Source organism: Hibiscus syriacus, unplaced genomic scaffold (assembly GCF_006381635.1).
Source record: "Hibiscus syriacus cultivar Baekdansim isolate YM2019G1 unplaced genomic scaffold, ASM638163v2 tig00004111_pilon, whole genome shotgun sequence".
Lineage (NCBI taxonomy): Eukaryota > Viridiplantae > Streptophyta > Magnoliopsida > Malvales > Malvaceae > Hibiscus > Hibiscus syriacus.
This window is the reverse complement of record NW_024062000.1, coordinates 145,980-166,619: the sequence shown is the minus strand read 5'-3', so window position 1 is coordinate 166,619 and position 20,640 is coordinate 145,980. Positions and strand designations below refer to the sequence as shown.

At 31.8% G+C, this 20,640-nt stretch overlaps 4 protein-coding genes and 1 pseudogene across 5 annotated transcripts; 2 read left to right on the top strand and 3 right to left on the bottom strand.

Moving 5' to 3' along the window:
- Positions 1–194: 194 nt before the first annotated feature.
- On the bottom strand, positions 195–1,474 carry LOC120190718 (annotated as a pseudogene).
- A 702-nt stretch (positions 1,475–2,176) lies between these two features.
- On the top strand, positions 2,177–2,974 carry LOC120190378 (transcription factor DYT1-like). The gene is made up of 3 exons (XM_039193467.1): positions 2,177–2,371; positions 2,461–2,811; positions 2,888–2,974. Exons 1-3 carry the CDS (start codon positions 2,177–2,179, stop codon positions 2,972–2,974), a joined length of 633 nt encoding a protein of 210 aa, XP_039049398.1.
- Positions 2,975–3,164: 190 nt separating this feature from the next.
- LOC120190370 lies at positions 3,165–3,815 on the bottom strand. Its single transcript, XM_039193457.1, has 2 exons — positions 3,389–3,815; positions 3,165–3,217 (listed from the first exon to the last, which is right to left on the bottom strand). The coding sequence occupies exons 1-2, from the start codon at positions 3,813–3,815 to the stop codon at positions 3,165–3,167; spliced, it is 480 nt and encodes a 159-aa protein (XP_039049388.1).
- An 8,196-nt stretch (positions 3,816–12,011) lies between these two features.
- On the top strand, positions 12,012–14,227 carry LOC120190940 (transcription factor bHLH112-like). The gene is made up of 9 exons (XM_039193951.1): positions 12,012–12,248; positions 12,351–12,424; positions 12,511–12,769; positions 12,818–12,865; positions 12,957–13,079; positions 13,171–13,236; positions 13,356–13,421; positions 13,501–13,551; positions 13,670–14,227. Exons 1-9 carry the CDS (start codon positions 12,117–12,119, stop codon positions 13,796–13,798), a joined length of 948 nt encoding a protein of 315 aa, XP_039049882.1. The 5' UTR covers positions 12,012–12,116; the 3' UTR covers positions 13,799–14,227.
- Positions 14,228–16,795: 2,568 nt separating this feature from the next.
- On the bottom strand, positions 16,796–18,049 carry LOC120190967 (probable NAD(P)H dehydrogenase (quinone) FQR1-like 1). 2 transcript variants are annotated; one of them, XM_039193982.1, is made up of 4 exons: positions 18,013–18,049; positions 17,617–17,710; positions 17,200–17,479; positions 16,796–17,107 (listed from the first exon to the last, which is right to left on the bottom strand). In XM_039193982.1, the coding sequence occupies exons 1-4, from the start codon at positions 18,033–18,035 to the stop codon at positions 16,893–16,895; spliced, it is 612 nt and encodes a 203-aa protein (XP_039049913.1). In that variant the 5' UTR covers positions 18,036–18,049; the 3' UTR covers positions 16,796–16,892. The 2 variants fall into 2 exon arrangements, with proteins under 2 accessions (XP_039049913.1, XP_039049906.1); XM_039193975.1 differs by having other exon boundaries at positions 16,803–17,122; positions 17,217–17,479.
- Positions 18,050–20,640: the final 2,591 nt, after the last annotated feature.

Sequence of the window (20,640 nt, the reverse complement as noted above, 5' to 3'; positions counted from 1 at the left end):
ATTTCACTTTTATTTCGATTCTAATAATGTGATAAAAAAGCCATGTAGATATGGGTCAAACTCAAACTGATATCCAAGCTATTCACAGGGTTATTTATTAAACATGTCCAATATGAAGCCCAAACCCTATTGAAAATAAGATAAACTAGATGGAACAATCATAGATTAATTACACCAAGTGATCCTCAAACAATCATAGTATTGAAGGTTTGAACCAGTTTAGAAATCTAGATCATAACTTGAGGGTGTCTGCTGCAATGACCTAAGAAGCATGTAACATGAACAAATGAGTGAAGTATATCTCTTTACAGTCTCATTCAGGGTCGTGGGAATTTCAGCCTCAAAGCAGATCGCGATAAGCCCGACTCCACGAATTGTATAGCTTCTTCGATCCTCGACTCTTTAACTAATTTATCTACCAATGCAGCCCCATATATTATACGTCGATCTATAGCCTCCTTGCAAATCTCAGTTGCCATTTCAAATTCATTCTTCTTACTAAAGAACGAAAGAACTGTAATGTAAGTAACCCGATCGGGTAGAACACTTTTCTTCAGTTCACCATACCACTTCATCACTTGCTCTAAATTCCCAGCATTACAATACCCTGTAATCAAAGCATTGTAGCTATTAATTCGGGTTTGACTCCTTTGCTCTTCATTTCGTCCCATAACTCAACAGCTTCCGATATCTTTCTCTCATGACCAATCCTCTTAACTTGTATTGTAAGTCCTAGTATCAGGGACAACATTCTTCTTTTCCATCAATTCCCAAATTTCCTCTCCAGCGGTAATTCGACCCCTGGAAAAGAACCCATCAAGAGAGTGTTAAACGTTCTAATATCAGGCTCTAATCCTTTCTTCTCCAATGTATCAATCATTGAGACAGCTGAATCCATAGAACCCATCTCACAATAGGCCTTAATAATTGTGTTATAAGAAATCAAATCCGGCTCGATTCTTATCTTTTCCGGTAACTCTTCTAGGAAATTCCCGACGTTATCGAACTTCTCCGAATGGAGATACGCCGACAAAAGGGCGTTAAGAGAGTTCACCGTACGTTGGCAGTTGATTTCAGGCATTTCATCGAACAGTTTATGCGCATGTTCGGACATGCCAGCTTTCCCGTAAGCATCATGAGGCGGATAACGAAGCCTTCCTGGGAGATATCTTGGTACTTCTTTTGGTGTTGGAGGATGTCATCGATCAACTATAAATGTTTTGCTGACGCGAGGCGTTGAACAGTGACGGAGTAAGCTTTTTTGGAGTAGCTGCGGAATTTGCGGGATTCAAAGATTTCTTGAATCTGTCGGCAAGCTTTTTGAACTTGCGTGGGTCGACTTTGGATTTGGAGGATTTTACGGCGGCGGCGGAGGTGGCGGTGGCATTGGTAGCTGAAGAGATAGAAGTGTTAAAGAGGCCGACCATGCGGCGCATAGATGTGGCTCCCTTTGCTTGGCTCATTTCTTTCTCGAAGGATGCACAAATTTTGGTTCAAAGGTTAGGACTCGGGATTTCAAGTGGCATTAAACACACTTTTTTAGGATAAAGCAACGTTTACTCCCTAAACTTGGTATTGTTTCTCAAATTGGTCCCTAAATATTTTCCATATGAACCCACAAGTTTAACTTCTTCTTTTTTCATTTGTAGTCCTTTTGATTATCAAAGCTTCACTTTTGAGGTTAGATACAAAAATGCCTGTGTCAAGACATGCATGCAGGGGGTTAGAAATTGCTTCTTTTTGCCACTTTCATTGATTACAAAACATAAGATATGCTCATGCATGGCACATTAAAGCCACTTGACATAAAGTACACAACTTTGGCATGCCATGGCATTGCGCATCTTTGCTTGAGTTAGAGCATGATAATCTGTACTTTCAAACTTCCAAGTTGAACCCAACCAAATGCCTCACACATTTTGTACTTTCCAGTCAACAATAGTAACTGCTAACTAACTGCCTAAAGACATGAAAGTAACACTCTCCAAAAATATGAGAGTTCATGTTTAATTTTTTATTCTTTTCATTGTTGCCTCCAACAAGCAAACATAACTGCCAAGATTCTCCCTCTTAAAACGATGCCCTTGTGACAATCATGTTTATATATAACAGTTCCCAGCTATAGTTTTGCTGGTTCTCTCTCCCCCCTCTGCAATTTTTTTTAATATCAGCTTCCATGGATATGGAATTCTTGGGTTCCGAGTTAAATGAACTATCCATGAGGCCTAGCAGAGGAAGACCGGGAAGGAGAAGGCACGGAAATAACGACGACAACTTCGTATCAAAGAACCTCCACGCCGAGCGAAAGAGGAGGAAGAAACTCAGTGATAGACTGTTAGCTCTGCGTTCTCTCGTCCCAATCATCACAAATGCAACTACCCGAAAACTCATATCTCAATTTTTTTTTCAATCTAATAATATCACATTGTTTTAACTTCGTTTCACCATTCGTGTTTGTAGATGAACAAAGCAACCATAATCGAAGATGCAATTAGTTACATCCAAGAGTTGCAGAAAACCTCAGATGATCTCAGTGAGGAGCTACTTGACATGGAAGCATCATCTGAAGAAGGTGGAAAGCAAATTGAAATGGAAGCTGTTGCTGCTGATGAAATGGCGAAATGTGGGATAAAGGAACAAGTTAAGGTAACCAACATTGATGGGAACATGCTTTTGATCAAGATTATCCTACAGAAAAAAAGGGGTTGCTTCACTAAACTGATAGAAACCATGGATTATCTTGGCTTTGAGCTCAGTGAGACCAGTGTCACCACTTTCAAAGGAGCAATGCTTTTTTCATCATGCGTACATGTAAGTTCTGAATTCCGAATTCGATCTCTGGACAACTGATTATTGAAACATGTTGTTTTCTTTCATTGATTTTCAGGGAAAATTTGTGGATGCTCTAATGATTGAACAGACGGAGGAGCTGTTGTTAGAGATGATCAGAAGCATTAAAGGAAACATTTGTTGAAGTTTGATTGATTTATAATATAATCATTAGTGATTCTATTTTAGATATCAACTGATTTTAATTAATCCAAGATGATTAGTATAATACTAATTTATTTCCATAAAAAATAGTTATTAAATCATCATTATTTTTACATCATATTTACAATATGATCTAGAAACCAAATCTCTCTTTCTAAACAATGAAATCTTCACTTCTGGAAATCAAATCCCTCCTTCCTATCAAACTTCTCTATCATAACTTCTGCATTTAACAGCAATAAAGAACATTTAATTATAATCATTATAAGCAAACCCAATTATATCATGAGAATCAATAAACATCATAGAGAACCAAAATCATTAAGTCAAATAAATAAGTGTTGGGATTTTATTTAAGGATCTAATACGATTTAGACATAAAAATTAAGAATACCTTGAGGCATGCAAGAAGGAGGGACTTCAAAGAGAGACTGGGAGAGTTGATTATGAGCAACACCAATATCAAACAAGATAATCCCAGGAGAAGGATCATTGGCAATGATACATCTAACAGGCAACCACAAAAACAACTCTTCCTGTGACAGTCCTTCGAGCCCCACGAGGCCACCGTAACTAAGGTTGGCCGTTACTACACGATCAAAGTACACTCTCCCGTCGAACTCCGCCATGCAAGAACTTTCCAACCGCACTTCTAGACGACCGTCACGATTGAGTCGGTATGACTTAACATTGTCCGGAAAAATACCTACCGGCAACCCTCGGCTCCTAAGGAGATCTTGTATGGTAGTGGTAGTGGCTGTTAAAGGGAGAAGGACGAGAGTAGTGAATACAAAAACAGGTGTTAAGGTTTTCATAGACATTGTTTTGGGAGTAGAATATGAAGAAGTGTGTTGAAGAAGTACATAATTTATTGGTGTGCTGCAGCCTGAAAATTATGAGGTTAAGTTTAACAACTTTTTACTATCCCATAATTATCTACTAGTACTAATTTTTAGTAAATCATTGACTCAAATGCATGTAATTATTTTGAAATTATAGTAATTAATTGGTTGGCGCGTTAATGAACAAAGTGATAAATAAGGAAATAAATCATGCTTAATTAATGGAGAAAATATTTGGTGATACAGGTAAGATGACTTTGAATGATCATAATCACTTAACGAGAAATTATTATATAGGATTATTTATATTAAATTAATAAATGATAATGATCTCTAATAAAAAAATATGATATCAAATTAGAATGTATTTACACTTCATTAAATATTTCAATTAATTGAATATATATTTTTTAATTATTGAAACAACAAAATGTAAATACATTTTTATTTAATATTATATCATAATTTTTTTGACACGTAGGCCAATCAAATCCTTGGACTCAACCCTCCATCTAACTTATAGCCCGTTATGTTTGGGCCATTATTTATATTTTATAAATTATTTTTTCTTATAATGCCCATAATCATAAAAGAAAGGTTAAATTTGTTTTAAGTTCTTATACTATTCACCCATTTGGAATATATCCCTCATACTTTTATTTTTAGAATTTTAATCTCTCTATTTTTCATATTTAGAAATCCAAGCCCAATCGTTAACATCGTTAAATTTATTTTTAAAATTTAGGTTCATTACAATACTGTTTTTATAGTTACACGATTTTCAGGTTAGTATTTTTTATTGTCCAATCAATGAATTTAGTAGAACAATTTTAATGGTGTTAGCAATTGATCTTTTATTTTTAAATTTGAAAAGTAGAGGACTAAATCCAAACATGCAATAAGTGTAAGGGCTTGGATAATATTTTAATCTAAAAGGAAATATATGTGACTTTTTTTCATTAAGGTGAAGGAGAAATGCTTGTATGAAAATCTACGTCTAAGGGTGAAAACCTATGAAAATATTACTATTATATTTTCTAAATTTTCTTATTCGATAATGATCAAGCGAATGTACAAATAATATTTGAATTAATTACATCACATGTATATAAATTACGATCTTTAATTCAAAATAGTTTTTAAACCTTTGAATGTTGTAATTTCATTACCAATCTATGAATCTCATTCTAAATTAGTCCTTAAACTTTTGAATGTTCTAATGTCATCTCTAATCTGCGATTTTCATTATAAAATAGTCCCCAAAGTTTTGAACATTTTAATTTCATCCTAAACTATCTGTTTATGCTAATCAAATCTCTTGTTAATAAAATGTTACGCCAAACTATATTATTATATGTTTGCAAAAAATAGGTTAAACTATGGTTGAAACTAATTACATATTTGGATGAATTTGAAGATGAAATTAGAAGATTCAGAAGTTTGGGGTTAATTTAAAATGAGGTTCATAGCTTGGAGATAAAATTGGAAACTTCAAAATGTTTAGGATTACTTTAAAATTAGTCATGATTTGGGGATGAAATTCAAATATTCAAAAGTTTGAAGACCAATTTAGAATAAGGGTCATAGATGAGTGATATGATACAATTAACTCATAATTTTAAAAAAAAATATATAAACCGATTTGTATAAGGTAATTAAGTCTAAACTATGAATGCTTAATTTGCATTGACAAACAATAGTATTAATATTTTATCTCTGCTTACCAAAGTTTAGGTTCATTTACATCCAAACAAACACGTTGTTTAATGTATGGTCACACAAACTGAAATTATTTAATTATAAATCTAACATTATATTAACTCATTTCAACAAAACTAGTATGTTTTTACGTGGATAAACATTAAAAAAATATTATTTGACTTTTATAATCTTGCAATAAAGGTCAATATCATTTGGTTTTGGCCCCTTTCTTATTGTTAAATTTGGAATTTAGTTTTTATATTTTAATTCGACATGATTTAATTCTTTTTGTCTATAATGTTATTGACTAGTTTAAATAATTAAAATCCATCACGCTACCATAGATTCCTTATTAAAAAAAATACTTTTTTAAGAAAAAGAATGTACATCTATAATTAATCAAATAATTAAAGATGCTAGCTAGTTAGACTAACATATGGGATGATAGAAGTAAAAGATTTTTTAATATATACAATGATTAAATCTCATATTTGAGTATAATAGAAGGAGCAATATCATAATTTGACCGTATACATATCACATACCTAATTTTACAAGGAGCAGTTTAACCTTCTCCTCTTTGTGAGTCACTTGGAAGGTTGTTTTCGGAGGAAAGCTATACGTTGACCCTTAAAAGGATTAGCAGTTAAGTCAGGTATTGTTTGTTTTAAACTGATTTTCAATCTTGTTTTGTTATTATTTTTTATAGGCGGAAATGTATACGAGGCTCTTGTAATTTTAAAAAAATAAATTCAATGTGACCTTTGACTAACATTTTCTAAAATATGTTCATATTCAAATGGACTACTGCAAAAAGTCTTTAATGATTCCTTACCACAAGTTTACGTTATTAATTAGAGTCCATTGCAATTCAAAGTCCTATGATCAATTAAATTGAAATTGACCCATCTGCCAATTGTTTCTCTAAAGTGTAATAATGATATCGTGTTGTGGGGCTTTCCCTACCAGTTTCTTAAATTCAGAGAATGTAAAAGATTAAGCCCCACCCTACAGCTCCACTCATCCAATGCATACACGTGTGAACACATTCAAAACTATATTTCTTTAAAAAAATTGATGAATTCATAATATACGATGATTAATATTTTCATTAAAAAAATGAGTGTTCGACTATAAAATATATTTCATTTAATTACCATTTGAGCAAAGAAAGAAAAATGAAATTTAATATACCATTTGGTTAAAGTTATTGAAAAATTATGGAGCCACCAATGAGAAAGGATCGATTGGGAGTTTCCTGAAACTTACTTAGGCCTCATTTGCACCAAATGGAAATTGAAAAAAGAAATCGAGTAGTGGTATATAATTTACCCATTATCTTCATGATTAAGTGGTAGTGGTAATTGGTATGTAAGATTCAGGATAAAAAAACAGTTGGGCACTTGTATTCTACTATAAAATAGTAAGAAATTACTGATAAAAACTTTTTATAAATTAATAATAATTAAATATATGGTTGAACGAACTTGACTTGCAACCTTACAAAGTAATTATGTATCAAAATTTATGATGAGATTAGTTGACAACGAGTACAACCTTGATGCAATCTCACATTCGTAGATATTCAGATTAATAATAATAATAAAATTAATAGATTTTTAAATATGAGAATAAATCACGAAATTATAACCACTTCTACTAATATTCGGAGAAGAGCAATTCAATACTCGACATGAAACCCATTTTCACAAACTAAAACCTTATATTTGATATTTATTACAATGAAGAATCGGAATATATAAAATATTAAATTCCACGAATATATATAAAGTATATATTAATATTGATGTTTAACCACTTCTACTAAATACTAGTTTAAGTATGTTAAAACACGAGCAGGCATGCTTTAATAATTAGTTAAGTCCCGTTCATACTTTTTAAAATGAGAATAATGATGATTGATGGGATTTAATTAATAAGTCCCGTTAATACTTTTTATTATAAATACTATTTATAATATTTAAATAATTTAAATTAATCGATTAATGGATCAATTATGAATAATTACATAAATAAAAATGTAATGCATCGTTCAAAAATGAAGGAAAGTTTGGCTTTTTGTTTTTATGGTGCGACTTTCACCGACTTTGGGGTTAGACCACACCCAAAGAGACACCGCCATACGTTGAAACCACAAATATGTATGGGGCCCTTTTGATTTTTAGGGTTTTGAAAACTCGTAAACTCAAACGAACCCTAAATCTCTCGAGGTCAACCATGGCCTCGTATCTCTTCCGTTTGTTTATATTCTTTGTTCATATTTGTTAATAGTGTTTTGCTTCTTTACGTCATTTAGTTTGCTTTATTTGTGGGCTCTTTGGCACGTGTTCTGGTTGCCCTACGTGAACGTGAGGCTACAATTCCATCCCGACTATATAAATACACGTATACATATTCATTTGTCCTTTATCCTTGTCATTTTTATACCTCATGGTTATCTCATCATTACATCACTGTATAGTATGTTTCTACGTATACATACGTGTATTGAATTAGTATGTGCACTTGAAAATTGTTGCGAGGAGGAAGATCTCACTACCATGTTTTATCATGATATACATGACAATAGTATCCATTGTAGAAAGCTTACAGACAAAAAATGTAGAAAGCTTGCTTAATAATTTTCTACTAAATATAATTTTATGTAATTATTCATAAAAATAATATCATAATTTTTACAATTTCACTTATAAATTAAATAGTTTATATTAATATGATTCTAAATTATTAATTATTTTTTAATATAACATATCTATTTATCAATAAAATATAGACTCTAAATTTTAAACTTTAAATTATGAATCTTACAATATTATATTCTGATCAAAATTTTTATGTGCTTTCGTATGTTTCGACTAATATTAATTTATATTTATATGTATGATTCGCACGAGTTGTTAATGAGTCAATTAGGAAATAAATTGATGGTTTATCGGTTATTGTCATCTTAAAATAGAACAACTATATGCATTGTCAACTAATAATTTAATGAGGAGTAGCCTCCAACAACTCGGATCGGATCCTTTTGAAAATGGTAATTGGTAAGAGAAGTCATAGAACATGACACGAGCAATAGGGTCCCCATAGGGCAAATGGGGCGTATGAATTAGGGCGAACATTCCTCGAGAAGAGGACGACAAGTGAGATAAATCCAATGGACTTGGCATCAATGGAAAGTGACCTTCATGCCGTGTCCTAACCAGAGATGGTTCAAGATTTTCAACCTCATTATTAACCTATCTAATCTCTACACTCACCTCTTTTCAAAAAGGTTGTAAAAAATCAGCACACAATACTCGAATTTTAATCGGGGATGGAATTTAGATTAAATTATAAAAGGATAAGTTGTATAACTTTTAAGGTTTAATTTTATTGATTTAACAATTAAAAGGACTTAAAGTAATTAAACTGAAAAAATCATATATTGATTTAATGGCAATAATTTTAAAAGTACCAATGACTTAAAAAAATTAAACCATCCCTCTCACCTACAACCTGTCTGACTCGTACTTTGACTCTGGTCTGAACACGCCAAACACGGTCCCACGTATGTCCTCGCACGCGCTCGAGCCTTCTGGGCCCTACGTTGACTCGAGCTTTCCTCGTCATTAGTCATATTATCCTATATAAGCATGACGTATAATTCTTTCCCCTCTTCGATTTAATTGATCTTTTAGTCATTAAGTTTGTTTTTTTAATATTCTAAATTAAGTGTTAAGTATATATAATGGATGGACTAATCATGTAGATGTATCTCTAAAAGTTTTAAACTATTATATAATTTAAATATTTTTATTAATAATCTAATTTTATAATTTTATATTTTTAAATGTTTAATACAATTTTATAACAATACTACAATAGGCATCCCTAACATAAGTAATATATTGACCGACTGAAATTAACAATTGCCCTGTAGCATTTGGTCAATATTAGGCCGCAAATTATATAATATATTACTATATATTTTTCAATATGTTTGATTAGGTACGAGTATTAGATCGAATTGAGTTAAGTCAAATAAAAAATTTTGAGTTAATTGAATTGCCGAGTCTCATTTTATAATGGTGCAATTGATTTCAATTTAAACAACTTTTGTAATCATTTATATCATGCAGAGCTAAGAAACTCAACTCGAACTTGAAAATCAATCTACTGATAACTAAAAATTTTAAGTTTTATAAGTTACTTGAGTCTTATTTATAACTCAAACTTTATTAAAATTTTTAGTCAAATTTATGAAATTACGAGTCAAATTGAATCGAGTTTTACTCACCCTACCTTTGGTAACTAATATTACAAAATAGTTAAAATTTTCAATAAAAAAATTAAAATGAGGGTTAGTTTTCACTAAAAATACATCCAATCAATCATTAATTTGTTTATCTTTATTGTAATTTTAATAAAAATTATAATAATTGGACCAATTACTTGTAATGTTAGTTTATATTCTTAAAAATTATTTTTATTTAATATTTATTTTTTATTTTTTTTTAAAAAACTTACATTTATAAAAAATAAAAATAAGCGTTTACTTTAATTAGTTGACTTTCCATATTTTGACAAAATTTCTTTATTTGAAAAGAAAAACGATATTAGGCGGCGTTTTAGTTGTTTGGCAATCCGCCTTTGTGAAATCAATTCCATTTTTGCTTTTCTATTCTTCATAAAACACTTCTATTTATAGATTTATTTTTTAATAATAAAGTATAAAAATATGAAAATTATTGAAAACAAGAAAGAACGAAGCAATAAGATGAAAGAAGAAAAAGGATACGAGAATAAGGAGAAATAATTATATTTTATCTCAATATGAGTTGGGTACAATATTTTCTTTGAATTCTATATTTATAAGTATAATGAATAGATATCATATAGAAATTTAAACCTAACGGATATTATTTATTTATTTATTTTGATTAATCTGAGTAAGTACATGGTAGTATATGTTCAAAAATAATTGTTAACTATTTGAAATTGAACGTTCGTACTCCTAACATTTATAGTGCTCGAACCCAGAACCTCAAAGAATAACAACAATTCATTTACCACCGAAATCACTGGTGTTCGAGCACCTAACGAATATTAAAATGCTAATAATAAAATTTATCAAAAAATATTTTATAAATAAAATAGACATCCACATAATTAAATATTCACAACAAAAATCATATTTATATTGTAATTTTTAAATTCCTACTTATTTTACTATTATATACATTCAGTCTCTAATATTTTATGACATGCTTTCACTTTAATCCATCAATTTGCATGGGTCAAATATTAAGTTTTTAGTTAATCTGATTCAATCCGAGAAAGTTATTCTCTCCACATGAATTTCACTCGAATTTAGAGAGATCTTATTCAAACTGAAATCTAAATTAAATTTTATAATAAAAAGTTGTATAAGATACTCAACAAAAAATAATATCAATTTATTTTTACTTAATAAAATATATACGTAATTGGAAAAAATTATAGAGAAAAAGTAATACAGTAATTATCACTAAATATATATAAGAAATTATACTTTTACCTAAGGTCAGGTCGAAGACTTTTTATCCTAAATCATATTGATTCGATCTCACCCTTTACAAAACTCAACTTGAATCATAACTGAAAAAATTGATCTAATCGATTTTAAACGATTCGTAACCTATCAAATTCAAGTGAGATTATCATCCCTAATAAATAAGATCATACAAAGAGATAATTCAAAAAATTAACCAAATAATCCAAGAAAATAATGATATAAATAATACTAACGTCGACGGTGAAGAATAAGCACTATCAATGTTGACAAAAGTTTCACCATTAAAAATACTAAAATATATAATAATATTTTAATAGCTGATTGATATTATAACAATTTAGACATGAAATATTTAAAGTGATTGAAAATATATATTGAGATAAAAAAATTAACTTAAGAATTTAAAATTGGAATAAATCATCAAAAGAATTAAATAACTACTAATAGGAAGAACGATGATAATTCAACCTTAAAATGAGACAAAATTTACAAGTAAAAGACCAAAATATATATCAAAAGAATCCACATTTTCATATTCTTACATATATTCATATTCATAAAATATAGAGAAAGAAAATGGTGTAAAACATTCATATTCATATAAAATTCTTTTTGGGTCAAATTCCGGTCCATAAATTTCAGGAATAGGAAAACATTTTTTCCCCTTCAATTTTATATTCAACCAAGTATCAATCATCCGATTAAACAAATCATTAAGTCAAAAACACTGACGTGACCGTCAGATTAAATTAACAATATCTTCATCGATCAACCTACACAAAAAAACTTTTATATATACAAAAAAGTTGTCACAATCTGTGCTAATATGCTATTATTTTATTTTAATTTATTAAATATTTTTAATTAAAATAAATTCTAGATGCATATATAAAAATATTCTCTCCTATTTGTCCATATATGTAAATTACATACATCTCTACTACACCTGTAATTCCATTACATATATAAATAAGGTTCATCTCTCAAGGAAAGAGCTCCCACCCAAGCCAAGAACAATTCCGACCATGGCAGAAGAATTTTATGCAGGGATTTGTGGAGAAACATGGTGGAATCCGACGAAAACCATGTTTACAGGGTGTAATTCTCCGCTGTATACGACGGGGATTGCTGACATCGGAAGCTTCGGATGGGGCACCGATCCGGCGGAAATCAAGGCGAGGACTAACGTTTCAGTTTTCCATCATAAGCCAGATCAGCTGCAGGCGGGTTCTGATCAAAATGGCGGCAGCAGTGTTTTGATTGATTCCACCTTACAAATGATGGGTTTCGGCTTTTCATCGTCCACAACATCGGACTGGAACAAGTATTTGCTGTAAGTTAAATTGATTTGATGTCTTTATGATGATTAAACATGAACCTGTCGTTGCTGAAGTTGAATTCTTATTTTATCGGTTCAAGGTTGAGTTCCGGTGAAGATTCTTCCATTAACAGTTGCCAAGGATTATCAGCCTCATATGACTGTCCATCAACACTGATACAAACTCTGTTCGAAGCTGATCCTCAAGTACCCCAACAACAATCACTTTTCAACAACCAGTCCATCAACTACATGTCTTCCACCGCTGCTTACGGCGCTCCTTCCATAAGGTCGCCGCCATTGACAAAGCAGCCTGCAGGTAACTTGCAGTTTTCCAACAACACATCCTTTTGGAACCCCTCTGCAACTGCGACCGGCATAAACGACGTTAAACCCGGCTTTTCACCGTCGCCGCCTTTCGAAGAGAAACCTAATTGCCTCAGCCTGACGACAGAGGTAAACCTAATTACCCTCTGCAACTTCTTACTGTTCATGCATTATATACATAGCTAGGGTTATCCTGGATGACATGAATCGGTATTTACAGACTAACATCGACGGAATTCGGAATCGGAAAAATTCGGGGTCAGTGATGAAGAAAGGAAGTTGTACCGAAACTCCATTGAAAAGACCAAGACTTGAAACCCCATCGCCATTACCAACTTTTAAGGTATCTAATGTATACATTTGTCCTAGTTTAAAGCTAGTGATAACTTATTCAAAGAAATTGATAATAATATACAGTAATATTTCATGATCAGGTTAGGAAAGAGAAGCTAGGGGACCGAATCACTGCCCTCCAGCAATTGGTTTCACCTTTCGGAAAGGTAAATTTTTGGAATTTTTTTGACCTTTTGATATATTCAAAGTGTACATAATTGAAAGCTTTACTTTCATATATCTTCACTTGGGTTAATCTGAATTCTTTTACCCTTTTTTATTGCAGACGGATACTGCATCAGTTCTACATGAAGCCATTGAATACATCAAAATACTCCATGATCAAGTCAATGTATATTCCTCTACCTACTTCTCACAATTAATACGATCCGAGTTGTTACACGCATGATGTATTTTTTACGTGACTTCAGGTATTAACTACTCCATATATGAAACAAGCAGCAGCTCCCATGCAACAACAGGTATTAGAAAAAGAAAAAGACTTTGATGATAAATGCTCATCTTTTTTCAGGCTGCTAATAAGTACCAATTAATACTAATACAATTAATAATGAACTAATTGTGTTTATTGTCTTGCAGAGTAGTGATAAGTTGAAAGACTTAAGAAGCCGGGGGCTTTGTTTAGTGCCTGTCTCGAGCACATTCCCAGTCGCCACTGAGACCCCGGTTGATTTTTGGACTCCGACGTTCGGTGCAACTTTCGGGTAAATTATCTCCGGACATAAAAAAAAGAGAAAGGGCAGAAACAAAAGCAGATGATCAGCTGGTACAAAGCAGGAATGATAGAATGTATGGCTAGCAAATGATTAGGAACCCAACTCTTCAAAAAAAAAAAAAAGGAAGATAACCATAGGTTTTTTTCTTTCAATAATCCAAGTTTTTTTACATGTTAATTATAGTTTGGAGGTGATTAGCAACAGGAACAAGTGCTAAATTCAGCGAAAAACAACATGAACTTTAAGTTTTTAGTAGTATATTGAATTATACATGTTGTTGTTTGTTGACGTTAGTAGCTGAAGTTAGCAGAAGTGGGGGTTAGAAGAGCCTCTTTTGTTCCTGTTGAATACATGTATCTGTAGGTCACCCATTTTGTCATCATCAACAATGAATAAAGCGCTTATTATTATATTTGAATTTTGTTGGTATTGAAGACTAGGAATGAGTGGAGCTCGTTTCATGGGGACTTCAGCTTTTTGTTTTCTTTTTATTATAAATATTGTTTGGAATGAAGTAGTGGGCAGACGGCGCCCCACTGTTCCTACTTTTAGGGCTTCTCCATTATTTTCGTTTTTTTTTAATATTGAACAAATACAATATAATATATTTTTAAAGATAATTCTTAATCATTTGAAATTAAATGTTTAAATCTTCGACAATCATGATGCTCAAATTCAAGATCTCAAGAAATAAACAACAATTCTTTTATCACCATAATCGTCAAATTTATATGGATTTCTTTATTTTGATGAAAAAAAAGAAAGAAATTAAATTAATCGAGTTGATGAAGATTATTTATCATTATCGATATATTCATAATATATATTTTACTTTAATTTTTGATAAATTTATACACTTTATAAATAATATTGTGCAAACTTAAATAACTTAAAAAAACATACAACATATTATCTGTGGAATCACTTCTTAAGTTTAATTATTGTTTTTTTAATATTATTTACTATAGCTCCACTGTTTTTGAGCATAATATATCGTCAGCTGTAATGTGGAATTTCATCAACTTTGTCCCTACATCAATGGAAGAAAGCATAAGGCAATAGTAACGATACTCTATTGAGAATTTCATTTTTAAAATATGAAATATTGCTGTAAATGTGATTTCCTAATTGCATAAGTGACTGCTTTGTTTTGATTATCAAATTAAGTTAAATAGTTATTGTACGTAAAATCATGCATCCTGGTTTAATCAGATAAATCAATTGATATTAGAGTTAATAAAGACATGGGGCAAACTGGAGAATTTCTTTTTCCATCATATTCAGTTAAGCTGAATAAAATATGTAGTATTCAATATTAGAGAATATAAATATAAAAAGAAATTTCTGTGTTTTTAGGGCAATTTTGTAAAACTTTCAATTTCATTAACTTTGTCTGACTAATTAGAAATGACATATCACAAGATTTTATGTCGCAATATAATTGAAAATTTAAAGTATGAAATGTCAAAGGATATGAAATTTAATTGTTAATAAAAAGATATAAAAGAAATTTTATTTTATATAATTTATTTTTTTTTTAAAATACGATCATTTAACGTTCCTCTCAATCTGTCAAATCCACTAGAAAGCAATTTCCCCTCAAATTGTTGCTTTCAACTGGTTCCTATATCTAATCACAAGATATGATGCAAGTTTATTAGGCAATGTCAAAGAGAAATAATAATAAATATCATAGAGAACATATTAAAGGGGTTATTATAACATGTGAAGCATCCAAGGAAGCTTAATATTGAAGAATAGCATGTGACAAGTGACTAATCATGAAATTCTCATTTTTTAATTAAAAAGCAAATAATTACATAAAAAAATCTAAACTATTAATCTAAAACACAAAGACAGGAACATCAAATAGAATACCGTAATTGCGTTTGGTTCACGGAATATAAGATTATCAGTGGGAATAAAAGATTACCAGTGAGAATAAAAGATTACCAGGGAATATGATTACTAGAATGTTGTATTTTGTGTTTGGTTGGTTTAGCAAGAATGTAAGATTATCGTGTTTGGTTAAAGGAATAAAAGATTATTGGAATGTATATTTGACCAAATTGTCCTTATTATATATTTGTTTTTTAACAAGTTGGAAAATATTTATATATTTTCTTTAAAAAATTTAAATTCATAAATTTTATATAATTTTTTTACAAAATTGAAAATATAAAAAGGTTTAATAAAAGGGTAAAGTTTTATTTTAACCCCTGAATTTCATATAAAATTTTAATTATAGATTTTTTTTGTAAATCTAAAATAGTTTAAGGATAAATTTGTAATTTAACTTTCGTAGAAGTTTTATTATTCAATGACATAATAAGGATATTTTTTAAAGAAAATTTGTTTAAGGGCATTTTAGTCCAAAACGCCGGTAATCCAACAATACATAAGGAAATAGAGGTAATGACATTCCCGGTAATATACCCCAAAAATCCACTATTGATAATGTAAGATTACCGGGAATGATATTCCCGACCAACCAAACGGGGAATGTGGATTCCATTCCCATGGGAATCTCACATTCCCCCAACCAAACACACCCTAAAGGAAAAAGCATCAAAGCATCATATTTTAGATGTTAATAAAGTATATGATGATGATCAATATATCACCTTTTTCTTATTTGCCTAATCAAAGGAAAACTCGAACATTTGTTATCTTCTTTTACAAGTTTCTTCTTCCCCCATTGAAAAAGGGTCTTTGGATCTCTTGCGGGACAAACATGAGGTTGGGTTCTCAGACTCTTTGATGGTGAAGTAAACAAGGAGTGTTTTGTAATGGAGACAGGCATGCAAGTAGGATGTTAGGACCTTTCAGGTCTTGTGCTTTCCATTGGTATATCAATATTAGTAGTAAAAACTCGAATTCCCATACTTTTTACGTATAATAATTGAGACAACAAATTCATTGATTTACTCTTGTAGAAACAATGTAAGTTTGTGATAATAAATCTATCCTCAACCATGTACATATTTTATTCTATGGAGACGGAAATCTCCAACAAGTAAAATGATAAAAACAAACAAACCCATGTTTATAAGCTGAAATATAGTAATTTGATGAGTGAAATATCATCAGGCTGTTCCCTTGAGCTTCTTTGCAAAGCCAGCAAAATACTTCCCTTGGTGGAAAGCCCGTGCTAGCTCGAGCTCAGTTGGCTGTCTCGAGCCATCCCCGGCCAAAGTTCCGGTACCGTAAGGGCTTCCACCCTTCACTTGCTCCATCTCGAACATACCAGCACCAAATGTATAACCAATGGGCACAAAAATCATACCATGGTGAACAAGTTGTGATTGCAGTTAGGCTGCCCAAAAAAAATATGTTCCCATTTAGAAATGATTAAAAAGTAGCTAATTTTGATACATTTGAAATAGTCAAAATGGTGCAAATTTACTCGCGCAGTAGTCTCTTGTCCACTTCCTTGGGCGCTGGTGCTGTAGAAAAGCCCAGCTGGTTTGCCGGCAAGGGCTTGTGTTCTCCATTGACCACCAGTTGAGTCCAAGAAGGCTTTGAACTGGGCAGGCTTCATACCGAATCTAGTCGGAAAGCCAAAAAGCACACCATCGGCCTCAGCGAGCTCGTCTGGCGTAATGATGGGGGCATCGGTCTTTGGTGGTGCATGCATTTTTCCGAGAACTTCCTCTGGTAGTGTCTCCCGTACCTGTCATAGTGCCCAATTGCCAATATTAGGTTCAACACTTATATAAGATAGCCCACATTATACTTGCCATTGTAAAGTTTCCAATAAATTATTAAAATGACTGATTCAAACTGGAAACTTAGAGAAGATAATCGAACCTGCCAAATTTTGGCTTCTACTCCCTCGACAGAGTCGGCTCCTTTCTTAATCTCTTGGGCCAATTTCTCAACATGTCCATACAAGGAATAATAACTGTAATAATAGCCTTTTAGTAAACTTTTGATTGATAATGAACAGTTTTCCATATAAAAGATACGAGAAGGTATAAACTAAACCATCAATGCAAACAAATTAAGAACTCAATAGCTAAAAAACAATCCCCAGAACCCAAATTAGATGATTCATTAGGGAACAACAACAAGAACGAAACTTGATGAGTTTGATAGCTAAATGCAAGAAGAAGAAAAAACAGAGCATGAGCAGAAACGTAGCAACAGATACAGATTCCATTTTGGATTCAAAACAGATAAAAAAAACAAGACTTGAATTCTTACACAATGTAGACTTTGGCAACCATTTTGTCTCTCGGGTAGCTCTCTTTTCTTTGGGTTAATAGGAATGGTGTTTTAAGCAGATGTGTAGAGAACAAGCGAAGGAAGCCCCTGTATTTATAATGACGTTCTACGAAAAGATATTTTGGTATTTTCTTTTGTCAAGGCCTCTTTTTAGAAAAATTCATAGGAAATTGGTTTAAATAATATTATAAATCATAAAGATATAATTACAAATATGAACATTATTTTATGTCAATAACAAGGAATCTTCTACTATTTTATAAACAAGATTTCAATTTTATTTTCTAAAAATTTAGATCCATAATAACTATTAGAGTTGTGGACAGACACAATTTCTTCTTCTTCTTCTTCATTTCTTTAAGATAAGCTTGCTATTATTACCCAGGAAGCAGCCAAACGTTCTGCTACACACATATATAATCAAAGGCCTAAATGCCCTAAGCTATACAAAGCAGTTGATTAACTGCATCCCTCCTAATTTCCTTACCCTGTACTTTCACCCTTACAACCTCTTTAATACATTCAATAATCCCACCTGTACATCTATCGGTTCCTCTAAAAAATCTATAGTTTCTTTCTTCCCATATGCTATACACGTATGCACACCAAGCCACTTTTAGAATATATACAATTAACGATTTCCTTTTCAAACAATTAACTGCCCAGTCTAGCTCTTCGCTCCAGCTTCTAACAGGCCTGTGAATCCTGCAAAGTCGAAGAACCTTTTCCCAGATCACCTCGGAGAAAGAACACGCAAAGAAAATGTGGTTTCTCGACTATTGAGCTCCACCAGAAAGCTTGCAAATACCATCAACCGTCATTCCCATACGCGCAGTGGGCAGCCTATCAAGGATTGCCATCCAGGTGATCACAGCATGCTTTGGAACATTCACAGAGAACCAAAGCTCCCTATGCCAGACAACCTTGTCCCTTATTTCCTCCCATAACCCCCTTGGTCTCCAATCAGTGCAACCAACAATAAGAGATCGAGCTTCATCTCTTCTCTTCAAAACTTTCCTCAAGTCCCAGCTAAAACTAGGCTTGCACTCTATATGCCAAATATCAACACCCTTAACAACATACCTGGGCACCCAAGCAGACCACAATGAATCCTCATGTAACACCTCCAACTCGTACTCGATCCGGATACGAGTCCGAGATGTCACATTGACTTTTCAAAACAATATAATTATACAAAATAATAAAACATTTAAACGTATATTAAGAAATCCAATATTATACATAAGTTTATACAAAAGTTCACAAAATAATCAGAGCATATACAACTTAAACTTTTGATTACATGCCAACATTGATTTTCATAACAAAATAACCTACTGTTTAATTTGCTTCTGATCTGATATATGCAAAAGTGATGCTATCCCAGCTGTCTACCCTTGCTCGTCCAACTTCTTAGATCCTACGTGTGAAACACTCACAACACTAAGTCATCAACTTAGTGAGGCACAAAATAATAATAATATAATGAAGTATGATAACATGCAATCATATATTCATTCAATGCAAACTACTTAATCATACATTTCACACATAGTAATTTATCAGAGTATTTAATGTTATTTCATATTATATCTTCCATTAACCCATGATACAATACCGAGAACTTAAGGTATGTGAGTGCATTGAGGTTGTACATAAATGTTGTCACCACAACTCGTATAAATGCACCGAAGTGCCACGTAGAATTGTACCGAAGTTCCGCGTAGAAATGCACTGAAGTGCCATATAAAATGTCCATAAAGACCACATAGAAATCTCCTTAAGAACCATATACATATTCTAAAGGACCAAATATGTGTCTCAAAAGACCACATATATGTTCCAAAGGATTACATATGTCCCGAAGGACCACGTAGACCCTCGAATCTTGGCATGCCAATTATACCTATAGCTCTCATCTACATTACATGAGCTTTTCAAAATTCACATAATTTATATCCTATAGACATAATTTCTTACCTTTTATCGCATCGCTTATATAAACTTCTCATACATATTCACATAGATCATTGTCATATAATGCATATCATAGAAGTTTATGTAAGATATAGTATCATGTAATGTAATAATGTATTACCTGTGTTGGAACTAGACTTATCACAAGTCTAATTTCCATATCATATCATAATCATTTTATAAATATGCAATCTCCTATATTTATTTGTCTTTCCCTCGATCGATCTTACTTATCAATTGTTCCGAAACTCGTTTATGCTCGGTATCTACATAAATATGATTTCCAAAACAATCATCAAAATCCTAAACATATAACTCAATCTTAATAACTTAAACCATTTAATGCACATTATTCACATTTTCCTTATTAAGTAGTATTGTTACCCGAGGTATAGTACCGATACTTCCATATTAAGTAGTATCGGTATTCAAGGTACAATACCGATACTTCCTTTATAATGGTACCGATACCATACTTGAGTATCGATACCAAAATTAGATTTGATTTTTCAGGTCCAAAAATAATATCGATACCTGCCTTCTGGTATTGATACCCATGGTATCGATACTACCCCTTTCGGTATCGATACCTCATGAAGATGTTATCTAAAATGTTCTTATGGTATCGAT